This window comes from Strix uralensis, chromosome 7 (assembly GCF_047716275.1).
Source record: "Strix uralensis isolate ZFMK-TIS-50842 chromosome 7, bStrUra1, whole genome shotgun sequence".
Classification (NCBI taxonomy): Eukaryota; Metazoa; Chordata; class Aves; order Strigiformes; family Strigidae; genus Strix; species Strix uralensis.
In genome coordinates this window covers 34998321-35015980 of record NC_133978.1, presented here as the reverse complement: position 1 = coordinate 35015980, position 17660 = coordinate 34998321, and the positions used below count along the sequence as shown (strand labels likewise).

Here is a 17660-nt window from a genome sequence, read left to right as displayed (position 1 = left end):
TGCTGCCTGCTAGGCATGGCCCACCCACCCTGCTGCAGGTAGGGCTTTGACATAGCTGAAAAGCACCCTCCGAAGCAGACGTGTCAGCACCCAGCCGTGCAGAGCAGCGAGGAAGTGTCTGGGAGGCAGTGGGGTGGAAGGCAGGCAGGGAGATGTAGCACATGCCATATTTCCAGATCCTCCGGAGACTTCCTCCTAGAGGAGGAGACAGCCTTTGGGCTCATCTATATTTCAGCTACTTGAGCGACTGCAGCTTACGTAGACCCACGGCCGGTGGTCAGATACAGCAAACTCAGCCCTGCTACAGTTTTAACCTGCAGCTCCCGAGGCCTCTGACCCCAGCCCGGGCAGGGTGCTGTGCCTGCTATGCTGCTGGCGGGGCTGGAGCTACCTGGAAGTGGGCTCACATCCCTCTGCACAAGCTGCAGGCGAGGAAACGGCTGCAACACAAGCACATGTCCCTTTTATTCCTGTCAGATTGCAGGCAACTGGATGGATCCTGATCAAAAGGAAGCGGATGGGAGGGAGGTACACAAAGGTTAGGAACATAATGAAATGAAAAGAAATCCAGATGTGGCATTCATTTGCTTGAAAGGACCATTGCCTGTGCCTTCCCATGCAGCTCAACAACTGACACTCCATCTGATAAGGAAGCAGCTATTCAGATCGAGCAGCCTTCCCACAACATAGCACATGGCCGTTCATCACACTCAGGCTTGCAGCCTAACTCAATAGCAACTTGCCAATAAGACAGTGTCAACAAGTTTGGGCAAGTGGGTGATACGCTCCCCTAACTGGAAAGACTGTACAGGAACAAATGGGACTGCATGGCTCTGTGCTGCCCATCTTGCCCTGCCTCCTGCTCTTCCCCCCAGTCAGTGCCGGCAGGACACTGCGGTGGCGCGTTCTGTGGGTGGCTGCATCGTGCAGCATCTCCCCGGTGCATCTCATGTCTTGAGATGACACAAGCAGGTGGACTCAGAAGATAACAGGGAGAAAATATGTTCTGTGTAAACGGACACTGAGATGTGGTGCTTAGTTCAAGGCAAATTGTGTTTGGCTTGTGTTTGGTGGGAGAAGAACTGAGGGGGTTACTCTAGCCTGAAGTTCTACAACAACTTCATATTTTTGCCCAGCTGACATTTAGCTCTTTTCAGTAGATCCTCTTTCCATTTCCCCTTTGCCGTGTCTGTTCTGTCGGGAAACTTGCTGGATGCTTTATTGCCTTGAAGGTCCAGCTTTTCTGCTATTCTCTTCACATCTCTACAGTCATTTGTCCTTTTCCTTCTGAATCAGAGCACCACTCCAAACAACTCTGTGAAGTACAGTCTATTATCCCTTTTCTCCCCAAAGTGGTTTTGACTCTTCATATGTAATGCTCTATATAAAAATAAAACACATTGTGCTGTCTTAATAGCATAATTCTTAAACAGTTATGGCCTCATTCTCCTTCATTCAAGGTACATAATTCCCATTGACAGTAGTAGGAGAGCTGCCAACACAATGGTGAATTAGTTCCCATGATAAAAGGAGACAGACACCGAAAGGTCCAATTCTGCTCTTCATTCAGAGGAAATGAAGGTATGACAGACTAAAAGATTAAACTAAGACAAAAAATTGTCTGGAACAGCTTCATACTAACCAGGCAGTATGTTCCTAACTGAGCAGTCACTGGAGTTGACCTTAATCTGACAGGAGTCTAAATCAAGAGCAGTTTTAATAACATCAGTAGCACCATATCTCCATGGAAGAGCTTAGAATTGATCCTTAGAGCTGTGCATCTTCCTGAACTGGAAAAGGCTGCTACAGCCGGACCTCTGCTTCTCTTACCTGGTACGTGGGGATCTGAGTAAGCAGTTCAAGAACATGCCCTTTGAAAACATGCCAAACATTTGTCCTTCACACATCACATGAATGTTGCATGTGCCATATTAAAAGGCAGCGAGTGGGTAACATCAATTCTACACCTTAGAACTCAACAATGGGACCTTGGGAATTTTTCAGCTTCCCTGCTGAATAACACCTGTTTCCTGAACACTTCTTTTCTTTTCTTGAAGGATGGTCTTAGAGTTAGAACACTGCCCTGAGGATCTCATTCAGTACCTCTGACACCACTGGGAAAACACAGCATTCTCTGTACTTCTTTTTTCTTCCATCTATAAAAACAAAATAACCGTATTTCTTCTCTTGTCCAATTAGTCTTATTCAGGTTGTAAATGTCTTAAATCATACTCAGTCTTTTTGCACAGCATCTAATCCATCAGGAGCACAAACAGATAGGGGGATTCTAGATATTATTAATATAACTTCATTTTTCTTGTGTTATTGGGTGGTAGAAACATCCTAGCAAAAGAAATAGCCAAACAATATCCTAGGAATATCCCAGTCTTTAGAAACATAGTATTATTTGACATTTGTATCACTCTCTTGCATAAATGAATAAGCAAAACAATAACAATGTATAAACCCCTTCATATCCATTAACAGGAAACTGAGTGATATGGTAGAAAGACTACTACTGCCATATTTCTGCCCAAATTATTTCTGCCCAAATTATTTCTTCCGGACAGTGCAATTACTGTGGGCCCAGCACTACTCTTCCCATGCAACAGCAAAAGAGAATGTTAGAATCAGCCGGCATAGATCCAGACTCCAGGATGTCTTCTTCTTGAAAACATAATAAATCATCCTTCTTTTGCACCCAGAGAGAGAGTGCACCTTCTGCCATAAAGGTGCCCAAGGAGCTTGACTTCCAAATTTTGTAGATCCTTTTGTCAAAGGAATCTGCTGGACTCCACCAGTACAAAAGATCTCTTTTTCTTCTTGCTCTTCTCCTCCTTGTCCTTGCCTGTTCTCTGTGGAAATGCAAAGCACAGTCCCAAAGCATTTGACAGTGCTCCAGACTTCAACAGACTTTGCAGAACATCCCTCGGCTTTACAGAACATCCCTTGCTGAGGTGTCCTCCGCATTTGGGGTAATGTACCAGCAGAAGACAGCTTGTTCCCTTAACCTCACAGTATATTAGATATGCCTTGTACCTTTCTACCTCTGAAGTTTCAGCCTTGCACAAAACTAGTGACCAAGTGTCCATTTGCTTGGTAGAGGCATATTTTGGAGCCAATAATCCTTATACCTTTGATTTTCCTACTAATGCTGAAGCTCAAGATAAAATGTGCTTTCCACAGAAGAGACACCTAAGACAAAATGGTTTCACTAAATTCTTTCCCACCTCCCCTACAATGTGGTTATGCCAAATGGCTTGTCTCTTCCACTGATCACATTCTTACTTTTTTCTTACCAGAGGCACAAGTTGCAGTAATGTTAACTGCTATCCGAAAAGTACTACTATAGTTTTTTCCTACCCAACGTCATCAGTCTTTCTGATCTATTACAGAATATCCCACTCCTGATACTTCAAGGAAGAACAAACTAAACCCCAAACCAATGTGCTTCTGCTGCATCACTCCTTCGTGTGATCAGTGTCCAGCCTGGGGTGTAAGATTCAATCACGCTGATTGCTGTTTTCAACCTCTTGTAATGAGGTAATCCTAACAATGTCCAATTCACTTTAAAATCAAGCCAAGGTATTTGCCTCAGTAACCTCCTGCAATGGCAGCTCCCATAGGTGATGAAACATGTGTCTGGGCATTTACTTTTCATTCCAAATTTACTGCTTTTTAATTTAACCTGATGTTTGTTCTCATGTGATAAAATAAAAAGGAAGTCCAATGCTATGTGTTTGAGAATTTTGACTTCCATAATTAGCTCCACTTTCATCTTCTCCTTCCCAGCAAAATAATTCTAGACTTTACCATTTCTCATGTATTAATCCTAGCAACTCTGTAATTATTTTTATTCTTATTTCTTGAATATTTTTGGATTCTACTATATACTTCACAAGAGAAGAGGATAAAAAGAATGAACACAGAGTTAATGTGGATTTATGGCATAATCCTGTGTTATCCTGATGTTTTTTTGGCATTCTGCTCTCTCTCTATTTAATAAATCCAAATAATCTTTTTTTTTTTTTTTTTTTTTTTTTTGAAGCTGCTACTATAGATTGAGTTAAATTAGACACTGATGACTCCTGGTGCCGGTTCTTTTTCCTCAGAGATTCCTGGAAATTCAGGGTTTATCAGATTATTTGAGCTATACAGCTAATCACTGATGATTTGCATTACCTTGCATTTAGCCATGTTCAGAGTTGTCTGCCATCGTGATGCTCAGCCTCCCAGTGTGTTTAGATCCATCAGGTAAAGTATTCACCATAAAGTGAAGTCACCCTAAACCAATCCACAATCTCTGACAGGTTTTAACAAACCAAACTGCACTGATTTTTTGCCTACCTTTTCCATCATCTTCCCTGACAAAGTATTAGGAACTATCTTGAACCATTACTTCAGGTGTCCATCTGAAATATTACTATATTTCAGGTAACAAAATCCTGCCCATATTCAAGCTACACATTCAGTCCAAAAACTTCCCGTAAACGTGGCCACATTTCTCTTTGTGTTATGAGTAAACCTTCAAGACCTATAGTTCAATAATTTCTTATTTAGCCTCTTGTTTGTTGGATGTAACCAAAGCCCCCAGGTACACAAACTTTTCCAAACCAGATTTTATTTTGGTTATGGTTTGTACTTGTGGCTTCTGTTGACATTTCCCATTTTCACATGGGAGAAGTACTTGATAATAAGGTAAAAAGAGCAATTAAAAAATCAAAAGATATAATTTCAAGAAAATTTTCACTAAGTCTACTGGCTACCATACTGTGCCAGCCTTGGGATGATGCAGAGTTTATCTCACTCCAGAATAAAGAGACAGCTTCTGATCTCTCACATCACTCTATTTACTAGATGGTACCTAAGAAACAGACTCAGCTCAGCTGGACTGTCCTGTACAGCCTTCCCCTGGCTCCTTGAGACCATGATTATGAGTATTTGAGACATGCTTTGTGTTCAATCTAATCTGACTTAAGCTTTCAAAATGAAAGCACTGAATCATTTTAACCCAAAGTCCAAATATTCTTTTTTTTTTTTTCTTTTGATGCATAGGTCTTCAGTGTGAAAACTGCAAGTATTGGAAAGAGTACAGATCATATCTACTCCTCTGAATATGTCATTTTTGAGAATTTCTCCTCTTGCACATTTTAAACCTTCAAGCTTACTTGTATTGACTATGGGAATGAACAGGGTTGCAAGAGCTTTAGCACTGATAGTAAAGGCTCATGGGCTAACAGCTTTTGAGGTGATAAATACTCATGAGTGCTCAAGAAAAGTTGGCAAAGCTAATAGCCCTGTCAGGAGAGGGTGAAATGAAGGCAGGGGGAGTTCAAGTGTTCAGGTGCTGGTGGTTATGGAGGGAGTCAGTGACACAGCTGAGGCTGAAACCAAAGGCTCTCAATCTGCTGTCAGAGAACAAACAGTATTTCCTCTTAATTCACAGTTTTCCCTCATGAAAAGAATCATGTCTTACCATTGTTCAGATGGCTTGCATATGCCATGGGCATGATACAGGCAATGAAGCTTTGCATTAATCTACTGTCCAGATTGATAACTGTAAGGGGCAGCTCATAATGACCACAACGTGATTAATCATGATACACGTGTGATACCCATGCTCATTATTACTGGCCTTCAGAACAGCACTGCTGAGTCCTGCCAATAAGCGTAGTTTAGTATCTGGAAGAGACAATACTGCAATTACTGGCAAAGTATGCAGGAAAATTAAGAAGCAGCTAGTTCTGTATTCTGCATCAGGCTAGTAAGCAGGAGTATAGCAAAGCATGGGAATGTAACAGCTACAAGTAATAACATGTTATCTTGTTGTTGAACAACTTTATGTTGAATAGGGCTCTGGATATGCTCATTTATTTTAAACAGTTGTCTTGCAGAACGCTTGCTCAAAGAGGAATATATAGGGCACTGGCATGAAGGACACACACCTGCATAAGAGCTGATGAAGCCTGTTTGGAAACAGAACTGCATCCCTATTTCATACCAAAAAATGATGGAAAAGAGAGAAATTGTCTTTGTCTTGCTGTTGTACCTGTTAGAGTTCTTGTGAGCCCGTGATAGTTAGTTTCACATAAGACACACCATGTGATGTCATTTATATCATGATCCAGGGACCCACATGCCATTGAACAACACAAATGTACCCAGGCATGACTCCCTGGGAAAGTGGAATTATTACTGTTTCTAGCCATGTAGACTACCACAAACATGATAGCCTTATCCTCCACTTCACACAGAAAGCTGAACTGAGTCAAAGACTTCAATCCTTTTCTTGGTGCTGTTCTTCAGGGATGCTGCTCACCTGTGTGGGAAGAGGACCATTTTCTAGGCTCACTTGCAGGAGATGTAGCCAATTCCCACTAGAACAAATTACCATCTTTAACTAAGGGCTTAGCATGTACCTCTTAAATGTTCCCTGAATACACAGTAGTATGTATAATGCTGAAATTTCCAGGGTTCATCTTAAATTGTATGGCAATTTCCTCCCTAGGAGTGAATAATTGCAAGAGCAACAGAGCTGTTAATTATACTGTGCATTTTGTTTGAAGAAGGTGCTCAAAGTTCCTGGTGATTAGCACAGCACTGAGTCCTGTATGGTGAACCTTTTGGTGAACCTCCTGTCTTCATGAAGATCATCTTCTTCTCCACTCACAGAGTCACACTGGACAGAAACATCTTCTCCAAGAGAAATGTAGCATCTGTGCACATAATAATGAAGTTTTCTGTTTCTCCTTCATTTGCCTTTAACAGTGACCAAGGGTGCTGGATGTGTGGTAGGACCTCTTCGTAGCAAGTCCTTGACATTTCCACATGTAATCTATCATTATGAGTAACTGTCATATTCTCTGTTAATTGGAATTAACCAGGAAGATGTTCAGCCCCAAAGTGCCAGTTCATATCCCCTCTGCTAAACAAGTATCCAAAAACTGTGCTTAGCAGCTCCTTGCCAAATGCATGGGTAAATTCAAAAGCAAATAATCTGAATCAAAATAATTAGGCAAATTAATGGAAGGAAAATCTACTTAGGGCTATTAAACACAGAGGTAAGTCATTTGATTCAGCAGATCTCTGATCTATGGCTTTTTAGCTCAGGGCTGGGAGGATGCTGGGGAAGCTATTACTCGTCTTCTTCCATTTACTCTGGCTGGGCAGCGATGGGTGCCTGTCGCAAACAGCAGAGCAGGTTGTTAGATATTTAGATTAACCTACCCGTCTGGGAGTGCTGGGCTGGCTCTGTTTTCCTCTTCATCTGAGACCTGTAAACACCCACCAAAGACAAAGTCTATTAGGATGACTCTGCAATGCAGAGCTAGCGAAGGAGGGCAAGAGCTGACTCTCCAAGTGGACAAAAGGTTGTACTCATAAAGAATATCATTTAGCTAGGAATCCATGTTATGTAGTAAATTAAGTGAATTAAACACAGGATCCTTTTGATTAATCTTTTAACTTCAAGCATATGCACTGAAGCTCAATAGCAACTTAGCACCATGCTCAGACTGCTATAACCACCTTGGCATGCAAGCCTTAAAGAGAATTTAGGAGAGAAATATTTGACAAAGAAGAATTTAGGAAGTAGTAGCAATAATGGGTATCTTTCCTACTCATCAAATAGAGATAAAAATAATATAAATAGTGGTAGTCAACGAGAAACAGTTTTCAGTTTTCTACATGCTAATAGAAACTAATAAAACTGTATTTGAAAAACAGCAAGATAGGCTACATAGCAAAGTAGAGGCAGGGGGTACCTGTGTAGTGTGCTAAGTCATTTTTAAGCACTATTCGAAGGGAAAAGAGGTAACCTTTAATCTGCTTATCCAGTTGCACATGAATGCAGACGTAAGTGTGCTGAAGCTACAGAGATCCCTGGAGTTATGACAGTAAGAGGGGGACATGTTATGTCCTGAAAGAACATAATATTTAAGAATGCTTTATTTTAAGTCTACTGGGAGAAAAAATAAGTGAGAATAGGTGACAGCAAGTTTAGTGACCATTAGACGAATGAAAATGTTGACTTTATAAATGGTAAAACTTTGAATTTCCCAGTGCTGGTCTGGACTTTGCTATTTGTTGCAGATGAGTGGACCTCAATTAAAGTAACTCAGCTGTGTGTGGATAGACTTGTCTGTTCACTGCAAGTTTGCTGCAGGATTAGACTCATTATTTGAATTTCCAGATCTTCAATGGTACTGTGTTCATAACGTGTGAAAGCAAATTTAACTGATTTAATAGGGAAAAGCCTTTTCATAGCACTGACTGCTATGGACAAAAAGGGGTTTGCAATGCATTTCTTAAGATATCACACATGTGGAACAAAATTTCTCTGGCCTTTACTGAGCTTTGGATCAGGTCCTTGTTGAAAAAAAAAATAAATCCAGATTATCACACAAATACAATATTTAATCTCCAAATATTCTGCTTCAAACAGTGTAATTGAGTTCAATAGCTCCATGTTTATTATTACGGCCTATGCCTAGACATTAGCAACATTAGCATAATGAAAAACATAGGGGGAAATGTCATACATACTCCCACACACCTATGTAAATATAATTATAATTGTTCTCTGTATTTCACAGTAGACCTTTTATGGGAATCATTATGCCTATTCTGTCTAAAAAATATCTGTTATATTAAAAATGTTTGAAATAGAACTTTGTTTTATTTAGCATTGAACAAATGTGCCCAGCCAGGACTGTTGATACTACCTTGCCTGTGCATACAAACACATGTATACATTTATGTATATCACACAACAAAGCTTACCTGCTAAACACAAACCTATACTTCAGTTACATGAAAAATGTTCTCACTAATCAGCATCCACTTGTTACACCCTCCCTGAAAGGACCAAATCTCTCTTAAATGTACTGTTTCACGAGCATCCCTTCACACAACAGGTCTTTGCACAGCACTGCAAATTCATGGAGGAAATGAACTCATTCCATCCTCTCTATATATCTGCATGAAGCCTTACACAATGGGGCTGTGATTTATTTGGGGCCCCCGGGTATGACTGCCATACGAGTAGTAACTAATAACAACAGACCACCAGAGATTGCTGAGATGCATTGGCTGTAAAGAAAAATAAAACCTGGCCCATAATAAGGACATTTTATGTCCAGTTGTATGTATAAATATAGTTGAAATGATAGGGCTTGATGAAAATCTTAGGGGAACCTCCTCAATCTCAATCTGACTTTTTGGGCAATGGTAATAAAAATAAAGTATTCTGTGATTTGTGGAAACATGACCAAGATTTAAGATTTCCACTAGAGACAACTCATTGAAATGTATCTATGAACTGCTATCCTCTTTTCTTTTCTTTTCTTTTCTTTTCTTTTCTTTTCTTTTCTTTTCTTTTCTTTTCTTTTCTTTTCTTTTCTTTTCTTTTCTTTTCTTTTCTTTTCTTTTCTTTTCTTTTCTTTTCTTTTCTTTTCTTTTCTTTTCTTTTCTTTTCTTTTCTTTTCTATTTTTCTATTATATTCTTTTCTTTTCTATTTTTCTTTTCTTTTCTTTTCTTTTCTTTTCTTTTCTTTTCTTTTCTTTTCTTTTCTTTTCTTTTCTTTTCTTTTCTTTTCTTTTCTTTTCTTTTCTTTTCTTTTCTTTTCTTTTCTTTTCTTTTCTTTTCTTTTCTTTTCTTTTCTTTTCTATTTTTCTATTATATTTTTTTCTTTTCTTATTTTCTCTTTTCTCCTTTTCTTTCTTTTCCTTTCCTCTTCTTCTTTCTCTTATTTTCCCTTCATTTCCCTTCCTTTCTTTTCTTTTTTTCCCCCCTTCTTTTCTTGTCTCCCCTAAATTTCTCATTTATGACGATTAGGCCCCAGCACTGGATCCTTCACTCCATTGCACCGCCTTGGACAAAGACTGGGTCCCGTTGGGCAAGGGCTGTTATTCCTCCGGCGGGAGCAGGATGAGACCCGTGGGGCTGAGCAACCCTGGCAAGGACACCGCATTCTGCTCTTACCCACCGATAAAACGCATGGCTCCCCCAGCCTGCTTCAGGTGGCTAAAATTCCGAGGCAGCGGCCCAGGCAGGCGGAGGAGGAGGCAGTGAGGAGCACGCCTGATGGATACTCCAGCGTTTGTGTGAAAAATTCTCAGGGAAAATTCTTTCTCTCCCTCTCAGGCCCCTAAACTCTTTGTGAATGGGGCCAGTGCAACATGTGGCCTTTCACCTCGCCCAAGAACCACTGCCAGACAGCCACACTCAGAGAATTGTTTGTTAATAGTCCAATTAGATAATTGCCATCTTTCACTCCTTTTGCTCTACATTTCCCATAAAGGAATGAATAAGGAGAGCAGCATGAAGAGGGCTTCTGCCCTGCAAGGTGACAAGAAGGACTGGAGCATGCTCTTTGCACAAGGCCATTTGCTTGAATTGAATCATTGTAGCCTAATCAATGGTCTTATTGGATTACTGGCTGTTGCGGTTCTCAAAGATATTGTAGCAGAGACAATGAAATAGCTAGAGTAAAACTTTTTTCTCCTTTAGTGGATCACGCAGTTGAGATTTTTCACGGGCTCTCTCTCCCTCCCTCCCTCCCTCCCTTCCTCCCTCCCTCCTTCCCTCCCTCACTCCCTCTTTCTCCCCCTCTCCGTTTCTCCCCCCTCCTGGATCCACTGCACACAAAGCTGGCTTTTTTTTTTTTTCTTTTTTTTTTTTTTTTTTCAATGAGCAGGCTCTGCGAATAGGTTCAGTGTTTGCGAAGGTGCAGAATTAGCACACACACACGCACGCACACATACACACACACACAGAGGGAGAAGCACAAAAAGCAAGTATCGGGACTGAAATAAGGAGAGGTAGGAGTTTAAGATGGCTGTCTGTGGGGAGATGTGTTAAGGAGGATTTCTGCTGGCCAAGATAACCTGCTTCCTTGGAAAGATCTGCTTGAAGGAAGAACTTTTTGTGTGTGTGCGTGCTGGGGATTTGTTTGTTTGTTTAGAATTCAGGGGGCTTTTTTTTTTTTTTCACCCCCCTACAACTGCATTTTTCCAGCCCTTCGTAGCAGCTTTATTCAGATTTATTTGGCGTGCTTTGGAGAAAGCCACTATATAATCGGGAGGTCAAAGGCATACTGAAGAAAGTTAATAATGGCTGCTAATGGTGCTAACAATTCAGGGTGAATCTTGTCAAAAGTTTTTTTTTTTCCCCTCTCCCCCCCCCTTTTTTCCTTTTTTTTTTTTTTTTTTTTTTTTCTGGAAGTCTCAGTCTTTTGATTGTGTGTTTCCTGAAAGCAAGACCAATCATTTCAGTTTATTCACTGGCTAAACTCTACTTGATTGGGGACAAGCACACAAACCATCCATTACGATCTGATATATTATCCAAACAATTTAGTGTATTCATGAGGTAACCTAAATGTGGAGGCTGCAAAATTACCCGTAATCAATTGAAACAGCGAGTGCGCGTCCCTCTGTGTGTCTAACAACTACATGTCTCTGTAATAAGGCAGACATTAAATCATTTTAGAGTTGTACTGTTGAGTACCTGATCACTGGGCGCTCTGGGAAGCTGGACAGTCACATTAGGACGCTGGGACTGAGGAAGCCGCTGCTTTTCCAGTGGGATAAAACCCGATCTTCCTTACTCAAGGTGCTTTACAGATCCCCACCGATCTGACCCTAAGCCGTGCAATATCCAGCATAGACTTCGTCTTCTTCTTCTTCTTCTACTCTTCTGTATTTTTTTTTTTGTTGTTGGCTTTTTTTTGTTTTGTTTTGTTTTTATTGCACTACATGTTTGGGAAACAAGACAAAATGGACGTTAGATGCAGTTCAGAGACTGAAGCTAACCGGGTCTCGAAGAACGGACATAAAGAGGGCAAGGAAAGCAAAGGGTCTGAAGGAAATATTTCTACTTCTTTTTTGAAGGATCAGCAAGGGACTTTTTCTGCCTCTGCAGCTACGGAAGACTGTAATAAAAGTAAATCTAGTTCGGCTGATCCGGACTATTGCAGGAGGATCCTAGTTAGAGGTATGAGTTTGAGGTATTTCGCGAGGGTGGGGGAAGGTGAGCTGTGTTCACGCCCGGGAGATGCGTTTATTTTGTTGCTTTGCCTTTGGTCCGTCCCTGGGCTGAAAGCCCTTCCTCCGGCTGCGGGGGAGAGCCCCCACGCCCCGCCGGGCTCTGCCCTGCAGCCCCGCTCCAGCCCGGCTTTATTTCGGTGAATTTCCGCCAGCGGCTCGGGGGAAAGTTAAGCCGCGGTGGTTCCTCCCCGGCTTTGCCACGCACCGGGCCAGTCCTGCTTTTTTTTTTTTTTTTCCCTTCCCCCCCCCCGCCTCCCCCTGCTTTGCAGCTTTCCCGGGGTGCCCGTCCCCGCGGGGAGCTCGCCGGGGCCAGCGCTCCCTCGGAGGGGCCGCGGCTCTGCTCCGCCGGCCGGGCGCGCTCCTTCCGCGCCCGCGCAGCCCGCCCGCCACCAGCCGCTGCCGCGTACAATGGCGCGGGGCTGCGGTTCCCGCCCGGCTGTCGGAGCGGGCAGGAAGGTCCCCTCAGGAGAGCAGGGTGTCCCGCTGTCCCCCCTCTCCCCGCGCCCAGCATCCCAGCATAAAGGGATGGTTTGAAGTAGCCATCAGCCTTAAAATGAATGGAGGAAAGACGAAGGGCTTTGTAATATTTTTTTTTTTTTTTATAGTTACACGCTTAATTTTCCTCAATCCTCGTCTCCCTTCCAGGCTAAACTAATTAAATCATTCTATTCCTACCCCCTCAAAAAAAAAAAAAAAAAAAAAAAAAAAGAACCCAAACAAAAACCTGAAGAAAATTGAGTTTTATTAAGGTGCGGTTGGGGGGAGAAGGGAGAGAACAGAATCGGAACAAAATTAGTGCGAAGCAGGCCTTGTAAACAATAATTAATCCTTGCGCGACCGATTGACCCAGAGAGGGGTCAAATTAAAATGATGTGGTTGTCTCTGATCTAAAACGTACCGAGGAGGTAAAATTACGGAAAGCAAAATTGGGAAGGGCTTTAATGTAACATGAATCTGGCTCTAGCTTGACAGTCGTGTTAATAAGATTTGTCCCGCTTTCTTCCGGTCGGGGCTACCAGAAAAGTGCGGTTTCTGTGGGCTGTTTGGTGCCTTGTTTGGGTTTCCCCCCCCGCCTCCGTCTTCTCCTCTTTGCCAAAACCCCAAAGCAGCGGTGGCGGCGATACTTTCCCCGGGATGCTGGGTGGGCTGGAGGTGTCCCCACATTCACGGTGGGCAGGCAGCGGGCTCGGGGGCAGCGCTGCCCATGTCCTGAAAGCTCCTGCCTGCTTTTTTTTTTTTTTTTTTTTTTTTTTTTCCCCTGCATGGGAAAGTTGCTCTAAAAAAAATAATAAGGAGGTTTTATATTTTGGGGGTTGCGGGGGGTGTGGGGCGGCTTCCAGCAAGCCCTAACCCGGAGCCCAGGGGGAACAAAGAGTAGCCCTGCACTCCAGGCACAAAGCCCGGCCTGGAGGATCTCTCCCCAGCCTCCCCGAGGGGCCGTGGGTGATGCTGCAGCGTCTTACTGTCAGTGCAACATATTCAAGCCAATTTTTAAACGGGATGAGGGGATTATTTCCAGAGCCCTGGGCCCCCATCGCCCCCTCCTTCCTTCTCTGTTGGTTTTGGGTTTTTTTATTTCCTTGGATGTAGTGGCCAGGTGCAGTACCGCAGCCTCAGGGACCCTGCTCCATCCCGACTCGAGTCTTGGTCCTGAAGGCTCCGGCGACGGCTCTTTCCCTCGGAAAAAAAATAAAAAAGGGAAAAAAAAAAAAAAAGAGAAGAGAAGAGGGTTGCCTGGGTGTAAAGCTGACTGCGCCTTTCTTTGCCAGATGCCAAAGGTTCAATCAGAGAGATTATTCTGCCTAAGGGGCTTGATCTGGACCGTCCCAAGCGGACCCGCACCTCCTTCACGGCCGAGCAGCTCTACCGCCTGGAGATGGAGTTCCAGCGCTGCCAGTACGTCGTGGGGCGGGAGCGCACCGAGCTCGCCCGCCAGCTCAATCTCTCCGAGACTCAGGTAGCCCCAGCGGGACGGGGAGCCCCGGCTTCCCTGCCCTGTCCTCCCCTCCGCGGGACCCCCCCCTCCCGGCCCGGGCATCTCTCCTGCGCGCTGGGCCCCACGGGTGGGCGGGCCCCGCGGCCCTTGCGCGCCTCTTGCGCGCCACCGCGCAGGCCCCGGAAGGTGTCGGGCAGGGGCGCGGGCCCGCTGGAGAGGCTGAGGCCGCCCCGGAGGTGCCCACGCGTGTCCGGTCGGGGAGGGGTGTGGGGGGGCCCGCTGAGGGACCTACACCTGTGTGCCACCAGGGAAGGGGGGACCCCGGGCGGGACTCTGTCGGCAGAGTCCCACGGCCTTGCGTGTCCCCGCACACATCCGCGTGGGTCTGCGCACGGCGAGGCGGCCCGGCCCGAGGGGTCCGCGGGAGTTTGGCCACGAAGCCAGACCCCTCCCCGGGCCGGGGCGCGGGCCCCCACCGCCGGCGGCCCGCAGGGAGCGGCCCTGGTCCCGCCGGGGCTCGGTGCCCCCGGCCCTGCGGTGCCGGTGCCGGTTGCCCCCGGGCGCGGGGATGCGTTGCCGCGGCCGGGGAGAGGCAAGGAGAGGCCGAACCGCCCCCAGCCCGCAGCAAGCGGCACACAGCTGCTAAAACCCGAGGGGTGGGGGGGTGGCACCTTCCTCTGGGGGCTGCTGGGTTGGAGACGTTTGGTCTGAGCGCTTTTTCCGGAGTACAGGAGATCCGGGGACGGGACTGAAATTTGGGCCGTATTTTGAGTCCTTGTATTTTCGAGGGGGAGGATCGCCCCTCCGTCCCGCGGGGGCGGTCAGGCCGGTTAAAACTATGCGAGAGTGCGGGGAAGCATCTAAAAAGACCAAACTTCTAAAAGCCGGTTTCATATTTCTGCAAAATATCATACAACAATAAATTCCCCTGACAAGCTAATTAGCTTTTTTCCTTCCCCTGCCGGATAGGAATGACAAGTTCAATAGCTCGTAGGTTACAGAAACCGCCATGGGTACTTTGGTGCTTTTTGGTTTGGTTTGGTGGGGTTTTTTTGTTTGTTGCTTTTTTTTTTTTTTGCTTTCCCCCCCCCGCCCCCCCCCCCCCCCCCCCCCCCCCGAGAGGCTTCCAGGATTCCTTTTTAAAGTTAAATATTGTTAGAAAGGGTAGGGACGGGAGAGAGACTCTCCAGGACGGGAGATGGGGAAAGCAGCGCAGCGCTGTTGTTACACCCAGGAAAGGCGGCTGGACCCGAGCGGGCGGCAGTGGCGGTGGCAGCGTGCGGGGTCCCGGCGAGGGGGGCGAGGGGGGCGAGGGGGGCGGCCACCGCCGCCGCGCTGCGCGGTCCGGCCCGCGGGCGCGCCCGGGGGCTCCGGCGGAGCTGCCTTAGAATAAAGCGGTGTGGAGAGGGCTGGGTCCGGCTGCCGGAGAACTACCGGCGTGCCGTAAAATGGGGTAAAACTAGACGGATCAGGTTAAAGATGAAGTTCGATAAAAAAAGTTAAGGGTTCCCGGTTACCCTTCGCTCCCCCCCCCCGCCCTGGGCGCAGCCCCGAGTCGGGGAGCAGCCAGGTTGCGGGGGGGGCGCTTTGTGCGTGTTTCAAACGCCCCGCGCTACCAAGTGCCTGGGCCGGACCCCTCCCGCTCTGCCCTGCGGGGCCGGGCCGGGGTCCTGGGGGGGTACCTGGCTGTATGTGTGTGTGGGGGGGCGTCCCGTCCCCCCCCCCATGTGTGTGTGTGTGTGTGTGTGTGTGTCCCCGCTGACCCTGCCTCTCTCCCCGGCCCGCAGGTCAAGGTCTGGTTCCAGAACCGGCGCACCAAGCAGAAAAAGGACCAGGGGAAGGACTCGGAGCTGCGGTCGGTGGTGTCCGAGACCGCCGCCACCTGCAGCGTCCTGCGGCTGCTGGAGCAAGGCCGGCTGCTCTCCCCGCCGGGGCTGCCCGGCCTCCTCCCGCCCTGCGCCACCGGCGCGCTGGGCTCGGCGCTGCGCGGGCCCGGCCTGGCGGCGGGCACCGGCCCCGCGGCGGCGGCGGCGGCGGCGGCTCCCACCGGGGGGTCCCCGCACCCGCCGGCCGCCAGCAGCGCGGCGGGACCCCCCCCGCCGGCAGCGCTGCACGGAGCTGCCGCCGCCGGGCACGGGCTGTTCGGGCTGCCGGTGCCCGCGCTGCTGGGCTCGGTGGCCGGGCGGCTCTCCTCCGCGCCCCTGGCCGTGGCCGGCTCGCTGGCGGGCAACTTGCAGGAACTGTCGGCCCGCTACCTGAGCTCGTCCGCCTTCGAGCCCTACTCCCGGACCAACAATAAAGAAAGCGCTGAGAAAAAAGCACTGGACTGACTCTAAGTAACTTCCCCCGTATTTATATTTATAGTCTCTATTTGTGGCGGTATTTATGGGACGGGCGGCGCGGCGGCCCCCATCCCTCCCTCCCTCCCTCCCTCCTTCCCTCCCTCCCTCCCTCCCTCGCCGCCGCCTCCAAGCCCCGCGGCGCGGTTCCCTCCGCGGGCCGGGGCGGAGCGGAGCGGAGCGGGGCCGGGGCGCGGGGGCTGCGGGCACCTCCGCGGGGCCCGGCGGGAGCGGGGGCTGCCCCCCGCGGCTCTCCCTGCCCCGCCGGCCCGGGGGCCCGCCTGGCCGTTCGGGGAGGGGGCTGGGGGGGGAGGGTTGTCTGTCTGTTCGTTTGCTTTGACACCGTTAGGAAAGGGACGGAGAGGGAGAGCGGCCGGGGTACGGCTCGGCTCGGCTGGAGCCAATGCCCAGCGAGGGAGAACGATTGCGGAGAGAGGAGGACGGAGCTGCCAGGTGATGCCCGGGTTCTTTTTACCCCCCCTCCTCCCTCCCAGACTTCAGTGACTCCTAAGCACAAAGGTTTGGGGGCTCCACCCGTGGCCCCCGTTTCCCCCACCCTCCCCGCACTGCAGTCCCCTTGCCGGTTGCCCTTAACATCCGCCAGGAAAACGTCCAGCAACTTTTCTTTTTCACCATAAATCTTGAATGTGGGAAGGGCCGGAACGGACTGCCGTGAAAATACACGCAGGAAGCGGGGAGACAGAAACCAGTGGCTGCAGAGATTTTCAGTAAAACTGTCTCTCCCTTCGAGATAACACAACGCCCCGGGGTTTTTTTGTTTGTTTTGGTTCTTTTTCTTTTTTTTTTTTTTTTTTCCCATTCCCACGGGCCAGTCCTGCGGACCTTATCTGCAAAAGCAAATCGGCAGATAAATAATGGAAGTCGCGACTCGATTTGCGTCCAGATCTGTTGCGATGGTATTTTTTCTTTTTTTTTTTCTATTTGATTTTTCCAAATAATTTCAATGCGAATCTAAATTAAAAAAAAAATCTTTAGCCTTCCTTCCTCCTAAAATAACCCTCTCGTATATCGTTCACACTTCATTTAAAACGAACGTAAAATATAAAAAGCGTATCTTTTATTGTTATTTTTGTACTTTAAAATACATCTATGTAACACTTTTTTTTTGTTTTCTTCATAATTCTTACTGCTATTTTCTCCACAAACATATGTATTTCACCTTCTAGTATTCCGGATCGAATATTTCCTGTTCAATTTCGGTACTTGAATTTGCCAGAAAAGGGATGCTGTACTTAGCTAGTTCTCTGGGGGGAAAAAAAATTTCTTTACTTCGGTTTTAAGTTTCTTTTCTTTCTTTAAACTTTAACACATGGCGT

At 46.9% G+C, this 17660-nt stretch overlaps 1 protein-coding gene across 1 annotated transcript; it reads left to right on the top strand.

Annotated features, from left to right (window-relative positions):
- Nucleotides 1-10675: 10675 nt before the first annotated feature.
- VAX1 (ventral anterior homeobox 1) lies at nt 10676-16325 on the top strand. The gene is made up of 3 exons (XM_074874052.1): nt 10676-11995; nt 13818-14005; nt 15772-16325. The coding sequence occupies exons 1-3, from the start codon at nt 11758-11760 to the stop codon at nt 16312-16314; spliced, it is 969 nt and encodes a 322-aa protein (XP_074730153.1). The 5' UTR covers nt 10676-11757; the 3' UTR covers nt 16315-16325.
- The last annotated feature ends 1335 nt before the right edge of the window (nt 16326-17660 follow it).